The 22,777-nt window shown below is 43.9% G+C and overlaps 1 protein-coding gene across 5 annotated transcripts in view; it reads right to left on the bottom strand.

Annotated features, from left to right (window-relative positions):
• Positions 1–5,650: 5,650 nt before the first annotated feature.
• LOC143289792 (choline transporter-like protein 2) overlaps positions 5,651–22,777 on the bottom strand; it is a 162,924-nt gene continuing 145,797 nt past the window's right edge. For all 5 annotated transcript variants that reach the window (XM_076598934.1, XM_076598935.1, XM_076598932.1 and 2 more), the window contains 8 exons: positions 22,687–22,739; positions 22,056–22,232; positions 19,438–19,566; positions 16,463–16,532; positions 15,714–15,858; positions 11,805–11,893; positions 10,567–10,651; positions 5,651–9,421 (listed from right to left, as the gene is read on the bottom strand). In XM_076598934.1, coding sequence (XP_076455049.1) covers positions 9,300–9,421; positions 10,567–10,651; positions 11,805–11,893; positions 15,714–15,858; positions 16,463–16,532; positions 19,438–19,566; positions 22,056–22,232; positions 22,687–22,739 — 870 coding nt within the window. In that variant the 3' untranslated portion in view covers positions 5,651–9,299. The remainder of the gene's footprint in view (positions 9,422–10,566; positions 10,652–11,804; positions 11,894–15,713; positions 15,859–16,462; positions 16,533–19,437; positions 19,567–22,055; positions 22,233–22,686; positions 22,740–22,777) is intronic.

The following is a 22,777-nucleotide window of genomic DNA, read 5'->3' as shown; positions in this document are numbered from 1 at the left end:
AGAGGCAGTTGTCGGCGAACAGACAGACCTGTGACTTGACGGTGTCTGGCAGGTCGTTAATGTGACACAGGAAGAGGAGAGGGCTGAGACATGTTCCCTGGGGTACTCCGGAGTCCACACTGGTTTCTTCTGATGAGTCACCCTGTATTACTACCGCCATCCTCCTGTGAGTTAGAAAGTTAGTGAGCCAGATGTGGAGGCTGCCTCTGATACCATAAGCCTGCAGTTTGTGGAGAAGACGCTTGTGGGGGACAGTACCGAAGGCCTTAGAAAAATCTAAGACCGCCACGTCGACTTGGCGCTGGCGATTGAAGGATTGCAGGAAATCATGGCTGGTTAGGAGTAGTTGTGTGTCGCAGGAGTATCCGCTGCGAAATCCATGGTTTAGGTTGGTGAGTATGTTTTGTTTCTCTAGGTGTGTCAGGATATGCCGGCAGATGATATGTTGAAGTAGCTTGCATGTGACAGAGGTGAGAGAGATGGGACGGTAATTTTCAGCTGCGTGTTTGTCTCCTTTTTTGTAGACGCAGGTGATGTTTGCGTTACGCCAGTCTGTCTGGAGGTCGCCTGTGTCAAGGGAGCATTGGAACAGGGTGTTCAGGGCGGGGGCGAGGTTGGGGGCACATTCTTTGAGGACGAGGTTGGGAATTTTGTTGGGTCTGGGGGCTTTATGGTGGTTGAGGTCTCTCAAGAGTTTGTGGACTCCTTCTGGGCTAATGTTGATACTGGGGATGTCTTGAGCAGTTTTTCATGACAGAAAAACTTCCCCTAACAAGACCTTGTATCATGAATGTTGTGGTAAAATTATTTATAAATGCATCATTATCATTACTTTCATTATTCTTTATTTGAAAACCTGAACTTCAATATTTGATACCTTTTCTTCTTTTTTGGCCTCAGTTACGTGCCAGTCACACATTTTTTCTTTGAAATTTGTTGAAAGTAACTTACATGGTTTTCTTTATCAGCCAAGGGATGAAAAAAGAAATAGATGGGGGTGGGAAGGGGATATAAAGTGTATTATCACATAAACCATTCCTTCACAATATTCAGTCATACTGATGGACAATTTGTTTTGTAGCCTTTAATTTTGTTCACTTTGTCTTCATTTCTTTTCCCAGTGCTTTAGTCTTTGTTGTTTCATGCTGTGTATGTTTGTGTGTGTGTGTGCCTGTGCATGTGCGCATGTGTGTATGTGTGTGTGCGTTCGTTCGTTCTTTAGTTTAGCGTCTTTTCACTATCAGTGTGTGCGTGTGCGCATGTGTGTGTGTGTGTGTGATTGTCGATGACTTCCTGTCACCTGATGACACGTGGGTGGAATGAGGAAAACCAGCGTAAAGTGCCTTTCCCAATGAGACACCTGATGACACGCGGGTGGAATGAGGAAAACCAGCGTAAAGTGCCTTTCCCAATGAGACACCTGATGACACGCGGGTGGAATGAGGAAAACCAGCGTAAAGTGCCTTTCCCAATGAGACACCTGATGACACGCGGGTGGAATGAGGAAAACCAGCGTAAAGTGCCTTTCCCAATGAGACACCTGATGACACGCGGGTGGAATGAGGAAAACCAGCGTAAAGTGCCTTTCCCAATGAGACACCTGATGACACGTGGGTGGAATGAGGAAAACCAGCGTAAAGTGTCTTTCCCAATGAGACACCTGATGACACGTGGGTGGAATGAGGAAAACCAGCGTAAAGTGCCTTTCCCAATGAGACACCTGATGACACGTGGGATGAATGAGGAAAACCAGCGTAAAGTGCCTTTCCCAATGAGACACCTGATGACACGTGTGTGGAATGAGGAAAACTAGCGTAAAGTGCCTTTCCCAATGAGACACCTGATGACACGCGGGTGGAATGAGGAAAACCAGCGTAAAGTGCCTTTCCCAATGAGACACCTGATGACACGTGGGTGGAATGAGGAAAACCAGCGTAAAGTGCCTTTCCCAATGAGACACACCACCATGCTGAAGTGGGAACTCAAACCCCGATCATTGGTGAACACAGGATCACAAGTCCAACACCACACTGATCCTGCCACAGTGCCTGCCAAATCACTGTGACGCTATTGAAAATGGCCTTGCAAAAACAACAACCACCCCCCAAAAAACAGCAACAACAAAACACACACATCCACACACACATCTGCCCCTCATACAAACCAAACAGCAGCATATGACTAATGATAGAAATGACTTTTATTATTATTGAAGATCATGAAAAAATAGACATTCATTATTGAAATTCCGTTAATCTCATTTTATCACAGAGCACAAATTTGGTACACACAGAAGACACTTTATTGAGAGTTAATAACATGAACAACAACGCCTACTCATTCTGGGATTCAGTTCAGTTGAGATGCACCATGATCTGCGCTTAATGGGCAGACTTCTGGGTAAGGCAAATTGGTTGAAAAACTGCCGGATTTCAAATGATATGAAATAGTCAAATTGAACTGCCTTGGATAAGCAACAATCAACAAGAGTGCATAATTGTGTTCTCCTAGTGTGTACAGTTTGGTTAGAGGGTGGTTGTGTCCATGTGTGTGTTGAACAATTGTGCTGTGAACACATTTAGACCAACAACAGCACAGTCTCAGCTTAAAAGAGTGGAAGCATATATAAACTTGTGTATAATAGCTCCAGTGATTCTTTGTTAGAATGGTCACCCAACCCTGTTTTCTACCAAACAAATGGCACTGCCTTGCACAAACTGGTCTCTTGATGAAAGAATCAAACCTGCAGGCTGTAAGGCATCAACCAAACCATTTTTCATTTAAGACCCTTTGTAGTCCAGAAGCCATTTTAGTGACCCCTCTCCTTCGGGAAAAACAGGTGACTGGCAGAGGAAAGCAAGAGCAGATAACCCCAATCTTCAGTCAAGAATGACTTCATTACTGAGGAAGAGAAGACGGGGAAAAAAAGAAAATCTGAAAGTCTTACAGACATCCCAGCCAGCTGGGAACATGGGAAGTTCGTATTTTCCTCCCTGTTTAGCTCAGTATACTTACAATGTCAAACTGATGCAAACAAGCCCTATCCGTTTGCTCAGTCTCTGTTGGCCAAATTTCGCAGCTAACCCAGTACTAAGACACCTCCGCCAGAACCATCATCTGTTCAGTCAATCAGGATAAATCCAAGCATCTAATTTTCTACTCACCCAGATACAGCTACAGCACAGCCATGCAGCTTCCTCAAGTGGAGAATAAAAGTAGTCGACCCTGAACAGCCCCAACCTGAAGGAAGTTATGTTCAAACCTCAAGAACAAGATGATCATGAATGTTAATTTTATAACACACCCCTGATTAACGCTCATCCGATACTGTTCTTTGGTATATTGCTGCTGCGACCACGGAAGACAGCTGTCAGCAGTTGAATGAGAAGGAGAAAGCTAAAATAGTCAATATATTGATAATCAGTTAAACTGATGAATGGACAGAGACTTACCACAAAACAATGTCACTGTCCTCCATACCAGAGGGCATAGTGGGTGGTAAGTAATCAGGTATCACAACTCTCCTCACACTCTGTCCTGGCAAAAGAAAGTGACGAATGTCCCAAAATGCTTTAAAGACTGCGTAAAGAATAACATTACTCATGCTGGAATCCTCCCAAAACAGGTAGAGGAGAGTGTAGAAGACAGGACCAGCTGGCATGCTCCGATACCACAAGCTCTGAGAACTGCCGCAGCAACAGTATTGCTGAGCCCCAGAAGAAGGGGAAGGCAGCAGCAGTGATGCCTACATAGCCTGGGCAACTAGCTTCCCTGCCCTCACTGTGGACGCCCATGCAGATCCAAACTGGGACTCCATGAGAGTCCACACCAAATGAGGATGAGAAGCATAGAGATGTCAGCGTTGGACATGGCAGACTACCAGGATCACAACTATGCTAGCAAAGCCCCAGGTAGCCAAATTGGGATGTTTATTGTTGCTGCGTACAGTCCGGCCGACCGTACAGGTGGGCCATATCAGGACTGTCAAACCATACAGATGCTCATCTGGTGATGGCATTCCTAAAAATTACACTGTGATAAAGCTAGAATAATAATTTGGGATAAAAAAAGAAAAAGAAAAACAACAACCAAAAATGGTTAAGTATTAGAGAAAAAAACAGTGAGGCAAGGAAGAAAAAGCAATAGCTTTGCAATCCCAGCTTCAAATGTGTGAGGTTTCAATTAAGTCCTTTCATTCTAAGGCCAGGATTATTTTTCGTTGTGGTTTCCTTGTAATGCACCCCACACCCCCAATTTTTTCCCCCTTTTTATGAAGGAAGCGGGGTATAATTATATGGTTGACAGGACATATTACAACATGCTGTGCTCCTCTTACGACTGAAGGAATGACTTCATTTTACTTTATGTGTGTGTGTATGTTGTGCGTTTGCAAGAGTGGAGTGTAAAACAACAGATTAAAATATGTACAACTGACAAATAAACAAAAAACAACAACAACGAAAAAACAAAACAAAAAAACCCACACACAAGAAAACCACAGGCATAACCTTCTTCCCAACCCCATCCTAATTCATACCAGTCTACTTCTCACCCATCACCCAGTTCTCAAATTGTGTTCAAACTTGAAGACAAGCATCAGCAAAAATAATCGCTTGAAAGCTTTCTCTCTAATTTGTCTCCCTGTCTCTGTCTTACATATGCCCCACACTGAAGAACCCTCACAGACTGATCTGTGGAACAATCACACAGTTGCTATTCACACTGAGCTAGAAATAGATACATTGGGGAGGTAACCTACTTCCGGGAGGTTATCGGCCGTAGCTACTTTCGTTTTCTCCGCATAGGCGGATGTTTTTTTTTGCACAGGACGGGAATCGGACTCTCTTCCGGAGTCAGCACTAGTGGGTCATGGTGAAGTATGTGTAGTTAAAATAGATATGTGTTTTTACTTTCAGCTCAGTATCCATCAACTACAAAATGTATCCAAATTTCACAACAATTATTACTGTTAACTAAAAAGTTCATCCATAAATTTCCATGGTAACGTTCGAGCGGAATAAAGGATGAATGTGCAGCCATTGCGTAAGATTTGCCATTCTCTCACCTTATCCTCTTCAGTGCAGCCAAGCGAGTGGGGGAAATTTGGTCTCTCTCTCTCTCTCTCTCTCTCACACACACACACACTCAGACACACACACCCAAACTGCTCTCTTTAACTTGCAGTCACCAATAATCACTGTCTTTTGTACAGAGGTCTGACCTGAAATTTTTGTTCAAAAGATTTGTCTTGGTGGCACTGCAACAGGATGTTCAAAATCAAAGTGGGGATTTGCATGATTAAAAACCCAATTAGAATAATCAGTGTTAATTTGCACATGACAACGGTTGTTTTTTGTTGTTGTTTTTATAATCAAAATCTTAATTTGTAGAAGACAAAATTAAATGACAATCAGAATATCATAATTAAAGGTGTTAATAAGCAAATAACATTTAGGTTATGACAGGATATCTAAATCAAAGCAAGACAATCAAAATGGGAAGTGGTGTAATCAGACAATATCAACAGGTGACCAGGGTTGGATTTCAACAGACCTGGATTTCAACAAGGAAAAAAATGGTGTGGGAATCATGGTTGGAGGATGGAAATTGAGGTGACTCAGAATTAGAGTGATGATGATGGAAATTGAGGTGACTCAGAATTAGAGTGATGATGATGGAAATTGAGGTGACTCAGAATTAGAGTGATGATGATGGAAATTGAGGTGACTCAGAATTAGAGTGATGATGATGGAAATTGAGGTGACTCAGAATCAGAGTGATGATGGAAATTGAGGTGACTCAGAATGAGAGTGATGATGGAAATTGAGGTGACTCAGAATTAGAGTGATGATGGAAATTGAGGTGACTCAGAATTAGTGATGATGGAAATTGAGGTGACTCAGAATCAGAGTGATGATGATGGAAATTGAGGTGACTCAGAATTAGAGTGATGATGATGGAAATTGAGGTGACTCAGAATCAGAGTGATGATGGAAATTGAGGTGAACTCAGAATCAGAGTGATGATGGAAATTGAGGTGAACTCAGAATCAGAGTGATGATGAAGCATCAACTATCATTGGTTTGTTCACCACTAAAAAAAAAATAAACTGGCTGATATGTTTCTTAATTTAATGATCTTCCCCAAATTTACTGATTTGTGCATTGTCACTTCTCATTAAAGAAGAGATTGTAGACAACGATTGCATAGTATGAAAATACATGTTCTGATATGCATTGTCAACGCTGAAGACCTGAAAAAAAAAAATCATGTTCTTATTTCAAGAACTGAAACTGACATTTTTTTTTAAACACTGATAGTACTGAATTGAGAATACAGAATGCCTAATCTATCGATGTTCTATCAAATTAGATATGTTTCAGTCCAATAAAATAAAAAACAACAACAACATAAAGATGAGGCGGATGGAGGGGAGTATGGGGAGACTCAGATGAATGTGGGTTGGGGGCTGGGTGGAGTTGAAGTGGTGTATGAAGGCAACACTGGATTGTCCGATAAGAAAGATGAAAAAAACAGACTGAGGACACTGGAACACAAATGTTTCAAAACGTTCACCCTTCATCTCTTTGGATATGACAACACTGTCGATCAAAATATTTACAGGGTATTTTCCTTCAGCATGATGAACAATAACAATAATTCTTGCACGGTAATTATTCCATCTTTAAACAGTGTATAGAAGCATGAGAAAAACAGAATTAAAAATTACATTAAACTGTATTCTTATGTTTAAAATATCGATAACATATAAATATCTTTCTCTTAAAAAAATCACTGATACCTTTTCATATTAACAGAGATTTCTAGTTGGCAAAAGTTAGAAAGTTCTTTTAAATAAAGGCATGGGTGTGTTAAATATTTATTATTTGACATCATCAGTTTTGTTCAGCCTGTTTCCAAAGATACTTTTGAGTTTCACCGGGTAAGTCATAATCAGACTGCACCAAATACACAAGTGAACTCTATTTTTGATTTTTCTTGAATTTTCTTTTTCAGTTCAGGGGCTGATACAGAATCACTTTATAGACAGAAAATTACGGTCACATTCACAGTGAGTTCCAATACTGAAAGTTGTATGAAGTCAAGGTGAGTGGAAAACTAGCCATTGTTGCGTTCTCTTTCCTTCCAGAGAGGTAAGGAGAGAGGGGTGGGGGTGGGTTGGGGGCAGGATGGGGAGGGAGGTAGAACACGCACCAGCGAAAACAAAATGTGACATGTCATACAGTGTCACGGCCTTTGGTCCCCATTTCATCTTGCAAACACCCCACCATGTACTGAGCAAATTTTAAAAAAGGTTATACATATTCATGAACTCGGCAAACTTAATTATCTGGAAACCCAACTTCACAACAAGCACGCAGTTTGTAGAATGTGTTAAATGTCCAGGACACAACAGTTGGCAACGTCTTGGTTTTTTCCAAAAGTTCAAAAACAAGTCTGCGATTGGTTACTAAAACATATTCATAAAGAGATAAACTCGTTAAAAACATACTGACAAAATGGAATAATGTCTTTTTTAATACAAATTTCCATTAACATATTTACAAAGACAGCTTATTTATTCATTTAGACAGCTTATTACTTTTATCGTTTAAACAAACACATTAACAAACTGAATCACGATGCTTGAACACAGAGGAGGTAACATTCCCCCATCATTTATTAGAATACAGTAAAAAAATCACATTGGATGGTAGAAGAAATGTGCATATTATATACAGTGATATATAGGAATGGTATTCCACAATTAATATTGCTCCTCAAATCATAAAGGGAACCATTTATTCAGGTAGCTGTTTGGGTAATAAAATATATCATCAAAATTTGAAAATTTGAAGAATAAAGAAATCAACAAATGTGAAGAATCCAAATCAGTGATCTAATTACTATGGACAATTTCACACCATAACGAAATAAAGATAAGAGCATTATGAAATGATTTTAGACACAATAATCATACTCAGTTTGTTTTCCTATTCTGGAACTCAAAACTCTCACATACAAAAGTCCCTTTAAATCTGAAACTCTCTTTACATTTTCAGAAAGCCCCTTGCACTGGTACTCATAAAAATTCCACAGACACTCTCGAAAACTCCTCAGATGCTCTGAAAATCTCTCCCAGAAACTTTTCAAAACTTTGTGTACAGCATAGTGATAAGTTTTATTTGATTACACTGGAGAATTGCCTCAAGAACTTGTTTTTACCTTCCAAAAAAGTTATCAACATATCAGTTTTCCCTTTTCTGAATTATGCTTCACATCAAAATACTGAGAAAAGAGATCTCTGAAAACCAGTCTAAGGAGAACAGTTTATCAATCTTTAAAGAAAAAAAAATATGCGGAAATATTTTGGTTGGATGGTTTGATAATTAAAATGACGGATATCAGTTTTTGTTTCCCTTTGAACACTTTTGAATAAGCACCAAGAAATGAGCTGATCAAAGCCACACCAATTCTTACTGCATGTATGTACACCTTCTCCAGGTACTAAGGAACAACACATCTCAGTGAATTCTTATTTGGAAAAGAAGCAAATCGAACAGATTGTAAACTTTTCTTCCATCTGACTAGAAAAATCAGAGCTGTGAGACCCATAGTCTGTTTTCCTGGGCAATGCAATACAAACAAGTGTCAGTTCAAGTGCATGGCATGTCCCCTCTCTTTCTATTCTTTGGTGGTTTCCATCGGAGAACCAGAACCACAGAACTAGGACTCACATACCACTGTCACATCCCCCACAGGTAGTGTCCTGTAAACTCATAACGGTTTTCTGGGTCTGACTTCAATTTTTACTGTTTAAGCTCTTTTTCAGGTTGTTAGAAAAAAGAACCTTAAAAAGTTTCTGCCATTTCTTCTTTTTAACTTAGAAAAAAAAATCTAAATATGATTTGATTTCCTGCTTTCTTTCCTCTCATGATGTTTCTGTTATTCACCGTTTCTCTTCACCCATCTTTTTTTTTCCTGAATTTTCAAGTTCCTTCCCCCTTTTCTCTGAGCATCCCAAGAGCTTTGACCCTACCAAAACAAACCACACACATAAAAAAAAAAGCTCACAAAAAACAACTAGAATGGAGGGGACTGTAAGGTAGTTTCCCCCCACCCCCACCCCCCGAACAGTCTTTTCTTCCCATACAGTTTTGTTCACCATTTCTCCTTATTTCTTCGTTCGGGAGTAGCAGTCTTCAATTGAACGTCTTTTCCCTGTAAGTGATTTTCAGTGATATTTAAGTGATGTTTCCTTTGGGATGCTCTTCTTCTTGGTGGTGACTGTGGATGTTTTACTTGGACGTTTCATCAGTCTCCGCAGGGGGCTTGTTCTTCTTGTGCAGGATCTTCATCAGACCTTTGCTCATGAAGTACGGCTTCTCTGCTGACCCATCGTTCTTCTCCAAGTCTTGCACTGTTCACACACACAGGTGGGAGGGGGAGAAGACAACAGAATCATTTGAGATTTCTATGTTTGATACTTGGGGGAATTAAAACATTGTTATTCTTGTATAATGAATAAGCAGACAGGCTAACTAAGTTGGTTCTTGCTCTCTCAAACACACGCACAAATAAATACTGTATAAGTGTGTGTGTGTGTGTGTGTGTGTGTGTGTGTGTGTGTGTGTGTGTGTGTGTGTGTGTGTGTGACATTCAGATAGAGAAGGGATTAAGGTGAGAGAGAGAGAGAGAGAGAGAGAGAGGGACAGACACAGAGAAAAAGAGAAAGATACAAGGTATCCCTATCTTTTAAGACCATACAAGGTATCCCTATTTTTTTAAAAAAAGACCATACAAGGTATCCCATTTTTAAGACCATACAAGGTATCCCATTTTTAAGACCATACAAGGTATCCCCCCCTTTTTTTTAAAGACCATACAAGGTATCCCATTTTAAAGACCATACAAGGTATCCCTATCTTTTAAGACCATACAAGGTATCCCCCCCTTTTTTTAAGACCATACAAGGTATCCCGATTTTTAAGACCATACAAGGTATCCCCTTTTTTTTAAGACCATACAAGGTACCCCACCCCCCCTTTTAAAAAAAAGAAAAGAAAAAAAAGACCATACAAGGTATCCCGATTTTTAAGACCATACAAGGTATCCCCTTTTTTTTAAGACCATACAAGGTATCCCTATTTTTAAGACCACACAAGGTATCCCATACAAGGTATCCCTATTTTTAAGACCACACAAGGTATCCCTATTTTTTTTTAGGACTACACAAGGTATCCCCAGAAAGGTATCCACCTTAGACAGACAGACGGGGAGACAGACAGACGGACAGACAGACAGACAGACAGGAAACAGAAAGACGGGGAGACAGACAGACGGACAGACAGACGGGGAGACAGGAGAGAGAGAGAGAGCAGGGCAGCAGAGCACCCACAGAAGCAGAGGAAGAGCGTGTCCACAGCCATGGACAGACACTGAGGAAGACACAGGCAGGCAAAAACAGACAATCAGACAGAGACACACAGACAGACAGACAGAGACAGACAGACAGAGATACGGAGACAGACACAGCGAAAGGAATAAGAGACAGAGGGAACCCACAGAAGCAGAGGAAGAGCGTGTCCACAGCCATGGAGTAGACGCTGAAGAAGACGGAGGTGATCAGGTAGGAACCCACGATCACAATCTGAAAACCACAACACCACCACACACCTCTCACGTCACCACAAGGATAAAAAGCAACAACAACATCAACAAGCAAATGAATCAGAAAACAAACAAAATGAATAAACCCCCAACATACTTGTACATACATTCATGCGTACATATTTGTTTGAGAGAGAGAGAGAGTTTCAGTTTCAGTAGCTCAAGGAAGCGTCACTGCGTTCGGATAAATCCATATACGCTATACCACATCTGCCAAGCAGATGCCTGACCAGCAGCGTAACCCAACACGCTTAGTCAGGCCTTGAGAGAGAGAGAGAGAGAGAGAGAGAGAGAGAGAGATAAACTTGAATTTTTTTTTTAACTGTCATTGCCTCCAAAAAGGTCTTTTATTCAGGCTGGTCTCCCCAGGGAGAGTGTGTCTTTACATTGAGAGCACCACCTTTTCTTTCTGCCAGCTGTTTTATTTGTTTTCTTATCAAAGTGGATTTTTCTACAGAATTTTGCCAAAGACAACCTTTTTCTTGCCGTGGGTTCTTTTATGTGCGCAAGGTGCATGCTGCACACGGGACCTCGTTTATCGTTTCGTCCGAATGACTAGCATACAGGCCACTGCTCAAGGTCTAGTGGAGGGGGAGAAAATACAGGTGACTGTGGGATTCGAACCAGTGCGATCAGATTCTCTTGTTCCTAGGCGGACGCATTACCACTGAACCAACAGGGTATTCCTCTTACTTCATCATTATTCTTATCTTATCTGTCTATTATAATCAATGTGCAATACAGTAGGTTATGCTTATAATTATATTCAAAATAATGTTTCTTAATTCTTTCTGTTTTTACATTAAGAATACCAGTTATTACCTGCAGTGTGTGGATGTATGTATGAAACGGTGTATGTGATATTTTTTACATTTGTGTCTTCGTAATATTCGTAAAAGCTGTTGTTGACTTTTACAGTTATGGTCCCCATGTTGTTTACTTGTCTGTGTTGTGATAATGCACCTGACCAAATTTCTCCAGTTGGAGATAATAAAGTAATTCTTATTCTTTTTATCATTTGAGAAAAAAATCAGATCATTTGATGGCAGCGATCTTGCGAAGGCATTTGGTGTCAAAGTAGTGATACCTGAAAATGAAATGAAAAAAGAAGAAACTCTCCCCAGTCTACTCACCACAATTGGCACCAAGTAGAAATTGAGTGTAGGAGTGTACTGCTGCAGGTATGGAATTCGTCCATCAAAGAAGAAATAGGTGCCCGTACCTGGGGAGAAAAGAAAAAGAAAGAAAAAATTCAACAATGGATTCCTTGCCTGAAGATTTTGTTGAAAATCGACATGTTTGCTCTTCTTTATCATTTGTCTTTTTTTCTGCTTTTCAGTTAAGTGGATGCATTTCCATGTTAAACATTCAAAACTAGAATAATAGTTATGCTGTAGTCTCTACGATCAATATAAAACATGAGTAAACACACACACACACACATACACTTTCTCTCTCATTCTCTCAAATGTATAAATCGGTAGTCTAAGAGACGCACAGGTCTCACACTCCACCAATATAAACAAACATACCTGGGACCAATTCAATCTGCATACATACCCACCTACACTCACACACGCAGTGTCACACACACACACACACACACACACAGAAACACTCACATCCTCACTCACACACACGCACCATGGGAGAGGAGATGAACGAAGTTGGTCATTCTGTCCACCACCACCACCATCACTACCACCACCACCATCACTACCACCACCACAGCAACACCAACAACCACACCAAAGTACTCACCCACCAGGCCCATGATGACGAGGTGGGAGAGGATGAGAAAAAGTCGTTCACTTTATCCACCACCACCACCATTACCACCACCACCACCACGCCACCAACAACCACACCAACGTACTCAACCACAAGGCCCATGATGTATTGCACTGCATTGCATTGCATTGTACTGAATTGTATTGTAGTACAGGACAGGAGTAGTGGGCCAGGAAAAGGACAACATCGATTACGTTATCCACCACCACAACACCAACAACCACACCAAAGCTTTCTTTCACTCACCCACAAGGCCCATGATGATGAGGTTGGACAGGAAGAGAATGAAATGGGTCACTTTGTCCACTATTACCATTACCACCACAACAGCAACAACACCGTCAACCACACCCAGGTACTCACCTCAAGTCCTATGATAACGAGGTGGGAGAGGAAGAGAATGAAATCTGTCATTTTGTCCACCACCACCATTACCACCACAACAGCAACACCAACAACCACACCAACGTACTCACCCACAAGGCCCATGATGACAACACGGAGATAAGACAAAGCTGATCATTTTGTCCACCACCACCATTACCACCACCACAACACCAACAACCATACCAAAGTTTTCTTTCACTCACCCACAAGGCCCATGACGACGAGGCGGGATAGGAAGAGAATGAAATGGGTCACTTTGTCCACTATTACCTTTACCACTAAACAGCAACAACATTGTCAACCACACCCAAGTACTCACCTCAAGTCCTATGATAACGAGGCGGGATAGGAAGAGAACAAAGTCACTTTGTCCACTATTACCATTACCACCACAACAGCAACAACACCGTCAACCACACCCAGGTACTCACCTCAAGTCCTATGATAACGAGGTGGGAGAGGAAGAGAATGAAATGGGTCACTACGTCTACCACCACCATTACCACCACCACCACCACAACACCAACACCAACAACCACACCAACGTACTCACCCACAAGCCCCATGATGATGAGGTGGGACAGGAAAAGGGCAACATCGATTACGTTATCCACCACAACACCAACACAACACCACCACAACACCACCACAACACCACCACAACACCAACACAACACCACCACACCACCACCACAACACCAGCAACAACAACACCACCACCACCACAACACCAACACAACACCACCACAACACCAACAACAACACCAACACAACAACACCAACACAACACCAACAACAACACCACCACAACACCAACAACAACAACACCACAACAACACCACCACAACACCACCACCACAACACCACAACACCACCACAACACCAACAACAACAACACCACAACACCACCACAACACCACACAACAACAACACCACAACACCACCACAACACCACAACAACACCACAACACCACAACACCACCACAACACCACCACAACAACACCACCACAACACCAACAACAACAACACCACAACACCACCACCACAACACCACCACCACAACACCAACAACAACACCAACACAACAACACCAACACAACACCAACAACAACACCACCACAACACCAACAACAACAACACCACAACACCACCACCACAACACCAACACCAACACAACAACACCAACAACAACACCAACAACAACACCAACACAACACCAACAACAACACCACCACAACACCAACAACAACAACACCACAACACCACCACCACAACACCAACAACAACACCAACACAACAACACCAACAACAACACCAACAACAACACCAACACAACACCAACACAACAACACCAACACAACACCAACACAACATCAACACAACAACATCAACACAACACCAACACAACAACACCAACACCAACAACAACACCAACACAACACCAACACAACAACACCAACACAACAACACCAACACAACAACACCAACACAACAACACCAACACAACACCAACACAACAACACCAACACAACACCAACACAACATCAACACAACAACATCAACACAACACCACCACCACAACACCAACAACAACACCAACACAACAACACCAACAACAACACCAACAACAACACCAACACAACACCAACACAACAACACCAACACAACACCAACACAACATCAACACAACAACACCAACACCAACACAACAACACCAACACAACAACACCAACAACAACACAACACCAACACAACACCAACACAACAACAACACCAACACAACAACACCAACAACAACACCAACAACAACACCAACACAACAACACCAACAACAACACCACAACACCAACACAACACAACACCAACACAACAACACCAACACCAACACAACACCAACACAACACCAACACAACAACACCAACACAACACCACCAACAACACCACCAACAACACCACCAACACAACACCAACACAACAACACCAACACCAACACAACACCACCAACAACACCAACAACAACACCACCACAACACCAACAACAACAACACCAACAACACCACCAACACAACACCACCACCACAACACCAACAACAACACCAACACAACACCACCAACAACAACACCACCACAACACCAACAACACCACCAACAACAACACCACCACAACACCAACAACACCACCAACAACAACACCACCACAACACCAACAACACCAACAACACCAACAACACCAACACAACACCAACAACAACACCAACACAACAACACCAACACAACAACACCAACAACAACACCAACACAACAACACCAACACAACACCACCACCATAACACCAACACAACACCAACACAACAACACCACCAACAACAACACCAACACAACAACACCAACACAACACCAACACAACACCAACACAACACCAACAACCATACCAAAGTTTTCTTTCACTCACCCACATGCCCCATAATGACGAGGTGGGACAGGAAGAGAATGAAATGGGTCACTCTGTCCACAGTTACCTTTACCACCACAACAGCAACACCAACAACCACACCAACGTACTCACCCACAAGGCCCATGATGACAACACGGAGATAAGACAAAGCTGATCATTTTGTCCACCACCACCATTACCACCACCACCACAACACCAACAACCACACCAAAGTCTTTTTCACTCACCCACAAGGCCCATGACGACGAGGTGGGAGAGGAAAAGGACAACACCACCACAATACCAAAGTCTTTTTCACTCACCCACAAGGCCCATGATGACGAGGTGGGACAGGAAAAGGACAACATCGATTACGTTATCCACCATCACCATCACCACCACCACCACACCAAAGTCTTGTTCACTCACCCACAAGGCCCATGATGACGAGGCGGGATAGGAAGAGAACAAAGTCAGTCACTTTGTCCACCACTGCCACACGTACCACGTTCCGCAGGATCAGAGAGAAGGCGTTCTTGGCCGACACGCAAAAGTTCTTCCCGTATATTGCGATCTGGGGAAAGGGTGGGGAGAAAAAAACCAGCAATAGAAGGGTCTTCAGTTGGTGTTATTAGTTTCATGTGTTTAGTTGGCAGGCAGACAGGCAGTGATACACACACACATATATATGTATACTTGTTTAATATCACATATATGAAAATATGTTAAATAAAAGTACTGCCACAAATATACACGAACGCCACACCCATACAAATTAACACACATAAACACACATACACACATGCAGCATCTGCATGTATTATATAAACATGCAATCATAAGTAAACCAATCTTTCTTTTTTTACACACACACACACTTTTTTTTACATGTATGTTAAGAATACAACCATCAGTAAACCTGTCTCTGTATCTCTCTTTCACACACACACACACACACACACACACTTACAAACACACACAGTGTTCACATGTACATTAATGTACAGTCATCTATAAACTACCTGTACTTCGATATTTACACACACACACACACGTCCACACACACACACACACACACACACACACACACACATGTGTACACACACACACACACTCACACATACACACACATATAGACACACAAACACACACACACACACACACACACCCAGACCCACCATAATGTAGGCATTTTTGGTGATGAACTTCAACAGCTTCTCCAGACACCAGAAGCAGCATTTGAGACACCTGTACATCACAACACACACACAGGCTGTCAGCATTGATAACAATAATAATGATTTTTGTATTTGTATTTCTTTTTATCACAACAGATTTCTCTGTGTGAAATTCGGGCTGTTCTCCCCAGGGAGAGCGCGTCGCTATACTACAGCGCCACCCTTTTTTTTTGTAATTTTTTTTCCTGCGTGTAGTATTATTTGTTTTTCCTATCAAAATGGATTTTTCTACAGAATTTTGACAGGAACAACCCTTTTGTTGCCGTGGTTTTTTTTACGTGCGCTAAGTGCATGCTGCACACGGGACCTCGGTTTATCATCTCATCCGAATGACTAGCGTCCAGACCACAACTCAAGGTCTAGTGGAGGGGGAGAAAATATCGACGGCTGAGCCGTGATTTGAACCAGCGCGCTCAGATTCTCTCGCTTCCAAGGCAGACGCGTTACCTCTAGGCCATCACTCCACTTAATATAACAATACTCATAATAACCCCACCACTGAAATGATACTACTATTACTACTATTTCTACTACTATAAATCAGTAGTAATAACAGTAAAGTGATGTCTCTAAAGTACCTCAGAGTGCTTTACAATACCACATCAGACACCAACAATCACTTTGCAACACCACCTTGTTTCAATGGCCTGAATTCTCCTTTCCAAATCCACCTTGAGGGTCCTTCTTCTTCTTCTTCTGCGTTCGTGGGCTGCAACTCCCACGTTCACTCGTATGTACACGAGTGGGCTTTTACGTGTATGACCGTTTTTACCCCGCCATGTAGGCAGCCATACTCCGTTTTTGGGGGTGTGCATGCTGGGTATGTTCTTGTTTCCATAACCCAGCGAACTCTGACATGGATTACAGGATCTTTAACGTGCGTATTTGATCTTCTGCTTGCATATACACACGAAGGGGGTTGAGGCACTAGCAGGTCTGCACATATGTTGACCTGGGAGATCATAAAAATCTCCACCCTTCAACCCACCAGGCACCGTCACTGTGATTCGAACCCGGGACCCTCAGATTGACAGTCCAACGCTTTAACCACTCGGCTATTGCGCCCGTCACCTTCAGGGTCCATGTCCTGAATGCACGCATGGAATATACCAGTGCATGCAGGATTCTGATCTGATGGTTCAGTCTGCTGATGTCTCCGCTAACCAGAGAGTATGAGCACGCTTGTTCAAATCATGGCTCAGTCGCCAATATTTTCTCTCCCACCACTAGACCTTGAGTGGTGGTCTGGACGCTAGTCATTCGGATGAGACGATAAACCGAGGTCCGTGTGCAGCATGCACTTAGCGCACGTAAAAGAACCCACGGCAACAAAAGGATTGTTCCTGGCAAAATTCAGAGAAAGAGAGAGAGACAGAGAGAAAGAAAGAGAGAGAGAGAGAGACAGAGACAGTCAGAACTTGGCGGTGGGGTTGTAAGAGCCCTTCAGCTTGGCACACACACACACACACACACACACACACACACACAACACAAAAACCTCCCCACATGCACGCTACCTCCCTACACAATCCCTCCCGCCCCCTACTCCTCACACACACAACACCCCCCCACCCCCCACATGCACCCTACCTCCCTGCACAATCCCTCCCGCCCCCCACTCCTCACACACACAACACCCCCCCCACCCCCCACATGCACCCTACCTCCCTGCACAATCCCTTCCGCCCCCCCACTCCTCACACACACAACACCCCCCCCTCCGCCCCTCACATGCACCCTACCTCCCTGCATAATCCCTCCTGCCCCCCACTCCTCACACACACACAACACCCCCCACCCCCCACATGCACCCTACCTCCCCACACAATCCCTCCCTCCTCCCCACTCCTCACACACACACACACACACACACAACACCCCCCCACCCCACACATGCACCCTACCTCCCTACACAATCCTTCCTGCCCCCCACTCCTCACACACACACACACACAACACCGCCCACCCCCCACATGCACCCTACCTCCCCACACAATCCCTCCCGCCCCCCACTCCTCACACACACAACACCCCCCCACCCCCCACATGCACCCTACCTCCCCACACAATCCCTCCCACTCCACACTCCTCACACACACACACACAACACAACCCCCCTCCGCCACATGCACCCTACCTCCCCACACAATCCCTCCCACCCCACACTCCTCACACACACACACACACACACACAACCCCCCTCCCCCACATGCACCCTACCTCCCTACACAATCCTTCCCGCCCCACACTCCTCACACACAACACCCCCCACCCCCCTACATGCACCCTACCTCCCTACACAATCCCTCCCGCCCCCCCACTCCTCACACACACAACACCCCCCCCACCCCCCACATGCACCCTACCTCCCCACACAATCCCTCCCGCCCCACACTCCTCACACACACACACACAACACCCCCACCCCCCACATGCACCCTACCTCCCTACACAATCCCTCCCACCCCACACTCCTCACACACACACACACAACACCCCCACCCCCCACATGCACCCTACCTCCCCACACAATCCCTCCCGCCCCCTACTCCTCACCCACACACACAACACAACCCCCACCCCCCACATGCACCCTACCTCCCCACACAATCCCTCCCGCTCCCCACTCCTCACACACACACACAACACCCCCCACCCACATGCACCCTACCTCCCCACACAATCCCTCCCGCCCCCCCACTCCTCACACACACACACACACACAACCCCCCCCCCCCCACATGCACCCTACCTCCCCGCACAATCCCTCCCACCCCCTACTCCTCACACACACACACACACACACAACACCCCCTCACCCCCCACATGCACCCTACCTCCCTGCACAATCCCTCCCGCCCCCCCCCACTCCTCACACACACACAACACACAGCACGAAAGGTGAAGGCACTGACTTGATAAAGAACTTGGCGGCAGGGTTCTCCGAGCCCTTCAGCTTGGCGTCTAGGTACTCCAGGAAGACACGGATCAGCTGCACGATGGCGATCAGCAGGGACCCGAAGGCCAGGGACCCCAGATGGTACCTGCACAGGTACAGATACAGAATACTTTATTGTCTCAAGAAGAGAAATTCATGCGTGGGGTACGCAACACAAACAATGTACGGTATAGAATAGCATATGTCTTTATTACCAAGTGTACCGGGGTCACAAGGACTATTAGGGGGGATAGTACATAACAAGGTACGAACACAAATCGAAAATCATACACAAACACAGATATAGTAGAAATTAGGATACATACAAGTGCATATCAATATAAAAACTTGTGCATATGCACACATGCACGCACTGCACACACACACACATGCGCACACACACCCACCCACTCTCTCTCTCTCTCACACACACACACACAAAAGGAATAAAATGCTCAAATGCCAAGTTAATGTGGAACCTCACAAACATAAACATCCATTGATCACAGTCATTGTATACATGTATAAAAGAAAATATGCTTAACTGCTAAGTTAATATAAGCATCACATGAAATAATCACAGCCACACACATGCATAAATCATTATCATACAAACTAAAACACAGACATGTATACATGTTTAAAGCTAAGCTATTTAATTAAAGCTAAGCTATGTGTTTTCATCCGTTGCTAGGCCTGACTAAGCGCGTTGGGTTACAGCTGCTGTTCAGGCATCTGCTTTGCAGATGTGGTGTAGCGTATATGGATTTGTCCGAACACAGTAATGCCTCCTTGAGTAACTGAACTGAACTGCTACGGATACTGGTATGGCACGTGTGTATATGCATGCAGAAGATCAAATACACAAGTTAAAGATCCTGTCATCCATGTAAGCGTTCGATGGGTTATGGAAGCAAGAACATACCCAGCAAGCACATCCCCGAAAACGGAGTGTGGCTGCCTATATTGGGCGGGGGTAAACAAAAACACAAAAACGGTCATACATGTAAAAATGTTAAATGTGCGTGTGTGTGTGGAGGGGGGCGGGTGTGTGTGTGTGTGTGGGGGGGGGGGGAAGGCGGTAGAGCCGACTGACAGCTGCCTTTAGGCGCTCATCATAATAATAATAATAATTATTATTATTTTATTCATATAGCGCTAAATCTTGTGCAGAGACAAATCAATGCGCTTTTGCGCCAGTCATTCACACGCATGCATAGCTCTAAAAACTGGAGAAACTGAAGACAAGGAAGAGGCAGGGGAGGGAGGCTATCTCGTGAAGAGGTGGGTTTTAAGGCCAGACTTGAAAGAGCTGAGTGCGGAGACCTGACGAAGAGAAAGAGGAAGTTCATTCCAATTGCAAGGTCCAGAGACAGAGAAAGAACGGCGGCCAACAGTCAAGTGTTTGAATCTGGGCTTGCGTAAACAGAGTGGATCAGAAGCCGATCGCACAGAGCGAGATGGAGTGTGGAGGTGAAGGCAGCCACAAAGATAGGAAGGGGCAAATTTGTCAATACATTTGTAACACAGAGTGCTGATCTTGTACTTTATTCCTCCGCCGTTGTGTCAGGCTTCAGTCTCACACGCGCACACATAATCACACACACACACACACACACACACACACACACACACACACTGTGTAGACATGTGTATCTGAGTGCATTTTACTGCCAAATGTTGCCAGGTTCACCTCTTGTTGCCATGGGATCTTTTACGTTCGTAAAGTGCATGCTACACACGGGACATCGGTTTATCATCTCAACAGAAAGACTTATACTGTTGCCTAAAAAACATGTTGCCTTTAAAAATAAATCACATACACACACTCACACAGCGACAACAACAACAAAACGGCGTGGGAAAGTGTTCTACAGAAATCCCCACGGGAAAGATGACACGCAAGTAAAGGTAGGAAAAGAAAAAAAAACAACAATGAATACTGACAGAATGAACGGACCAAAGAAAGAAAAAGGTTCCCCCCAAAAAACAACAACAACAACAACAACAACAAAAAAACCCCAAAACATCACACCAATTGTTTCAGAATTTGTTGGTTGTATTTTTGATTGCGTACTATTTATGATTGTGTGCTATGACTTGTGTGTGTGCGTGCACGTGTGCCTGTGTGTATTGTGGGTATGTGTGTGTGTGTGTGGGGGGGATGAATAATTCTGAATAATGTTTGGTATCTTATGTTCAATTTTTCCTTTTTGATATTTACACATGTGTTCTATTTATAAACCAACACCTTGAGGAAATCCTCATCCAGCACTACACGCCAGGCCCTGACCTGGAACCCCCAAGAGAAGAAGGAAGAGAGGACGGCCCAAGAACAGCTGGAGGCGAGAGGGACACTGAAGCAGAACTGAAGAGGCTGGGATCCAGCTGGAGGGATGCAGAAAGGACTGCCCAGAGTCCAGTTTGATGGAGAAACTTCGTTGATGGTCTATGCTCTACAGGGAGCGAAGGGACTAAGTAAGTAAGTCAGTCTATTTGTAAACGCCTAGGGCTTATTTTCAAGATTTGGCGTAAATGCTCACAATAATAACAATAATAATAATAATAACAATAAATAACAAACCCCCCAGCCACCTGATGCTTCTGTAGAAGGAGGCAGCCACAGGGAAGGTGGGAACGTCCTTGCTCTTGTCGAAGGCCCAGTAGTAGGAGGCGAAGGCCCCGGCCAGGGTGATCTGGCCCAGGGCGATGACAAAGTTCAGCAGCCAGAAGGCCAAGAAGAGGTTGTAGATCTGCAGGTAGATCGTGTATCTGCAAGGGAGAGAGAGAGAGAGAGAGAGAGAGGGAGAGGGGTGAGGGGGAGAATATTTCAGTTTTGTGTTTGATTAACTGCATGGTTTACACTCTGTGTGTGTGTGTGTGTGTGTGTGTGTGAGCATGCATGCCTGCGTGCGTGTGTGTTTGCGCGCGCTTGGGCACTGCACACAAACATACACGCGTGTGTGTGTGTGTGTGTGTGTGTGTGTGTGCAGGCACAGAAATTTGTATGTACTTTGGTTGCTTTGGAATTACATGTATGTAAGCGTACATAATCATAAGCAAATGTCCTTATGAGTAAATGTGTGTATGCCTATTGTACGTGCTTTGTGAAACACACACAAGCGGGACAAAAAGACTTGAAGACTTTGAGAGAAAAAAAAAAGAACAAAACAAACCACCAACCAACCAACCCAACAAACAGCTGCCACAAAGAGAAATTACTCACTCTCCATAGCCGTACTTGATGACGCCACAGGCATCACTGATTGCGTCACTGCTCTGATGACAAAATTGACGTCACACATCATCAGATATCC

This window comes from Babylonia areolata, chromosome 14 (genome assembly GCF_041734735.1).
Source record: "Babylonia areolata isolate BAREFJ2019XMU chromosome 14, ASM4173473v1, whole genome shotgun sequence".
In the NCBI taxonomy this organism is placed as follows: Eukaryota; Metazoa; Mollusca; class Gastropoda; order Neogastropoda; family Buccinidae; genus Babylonia; species Babylonia areolata.
Note: the sequence above shows the minus strand (reverse complement) of the source record. Positions and strands in the feature narration are given on the sequence as shown.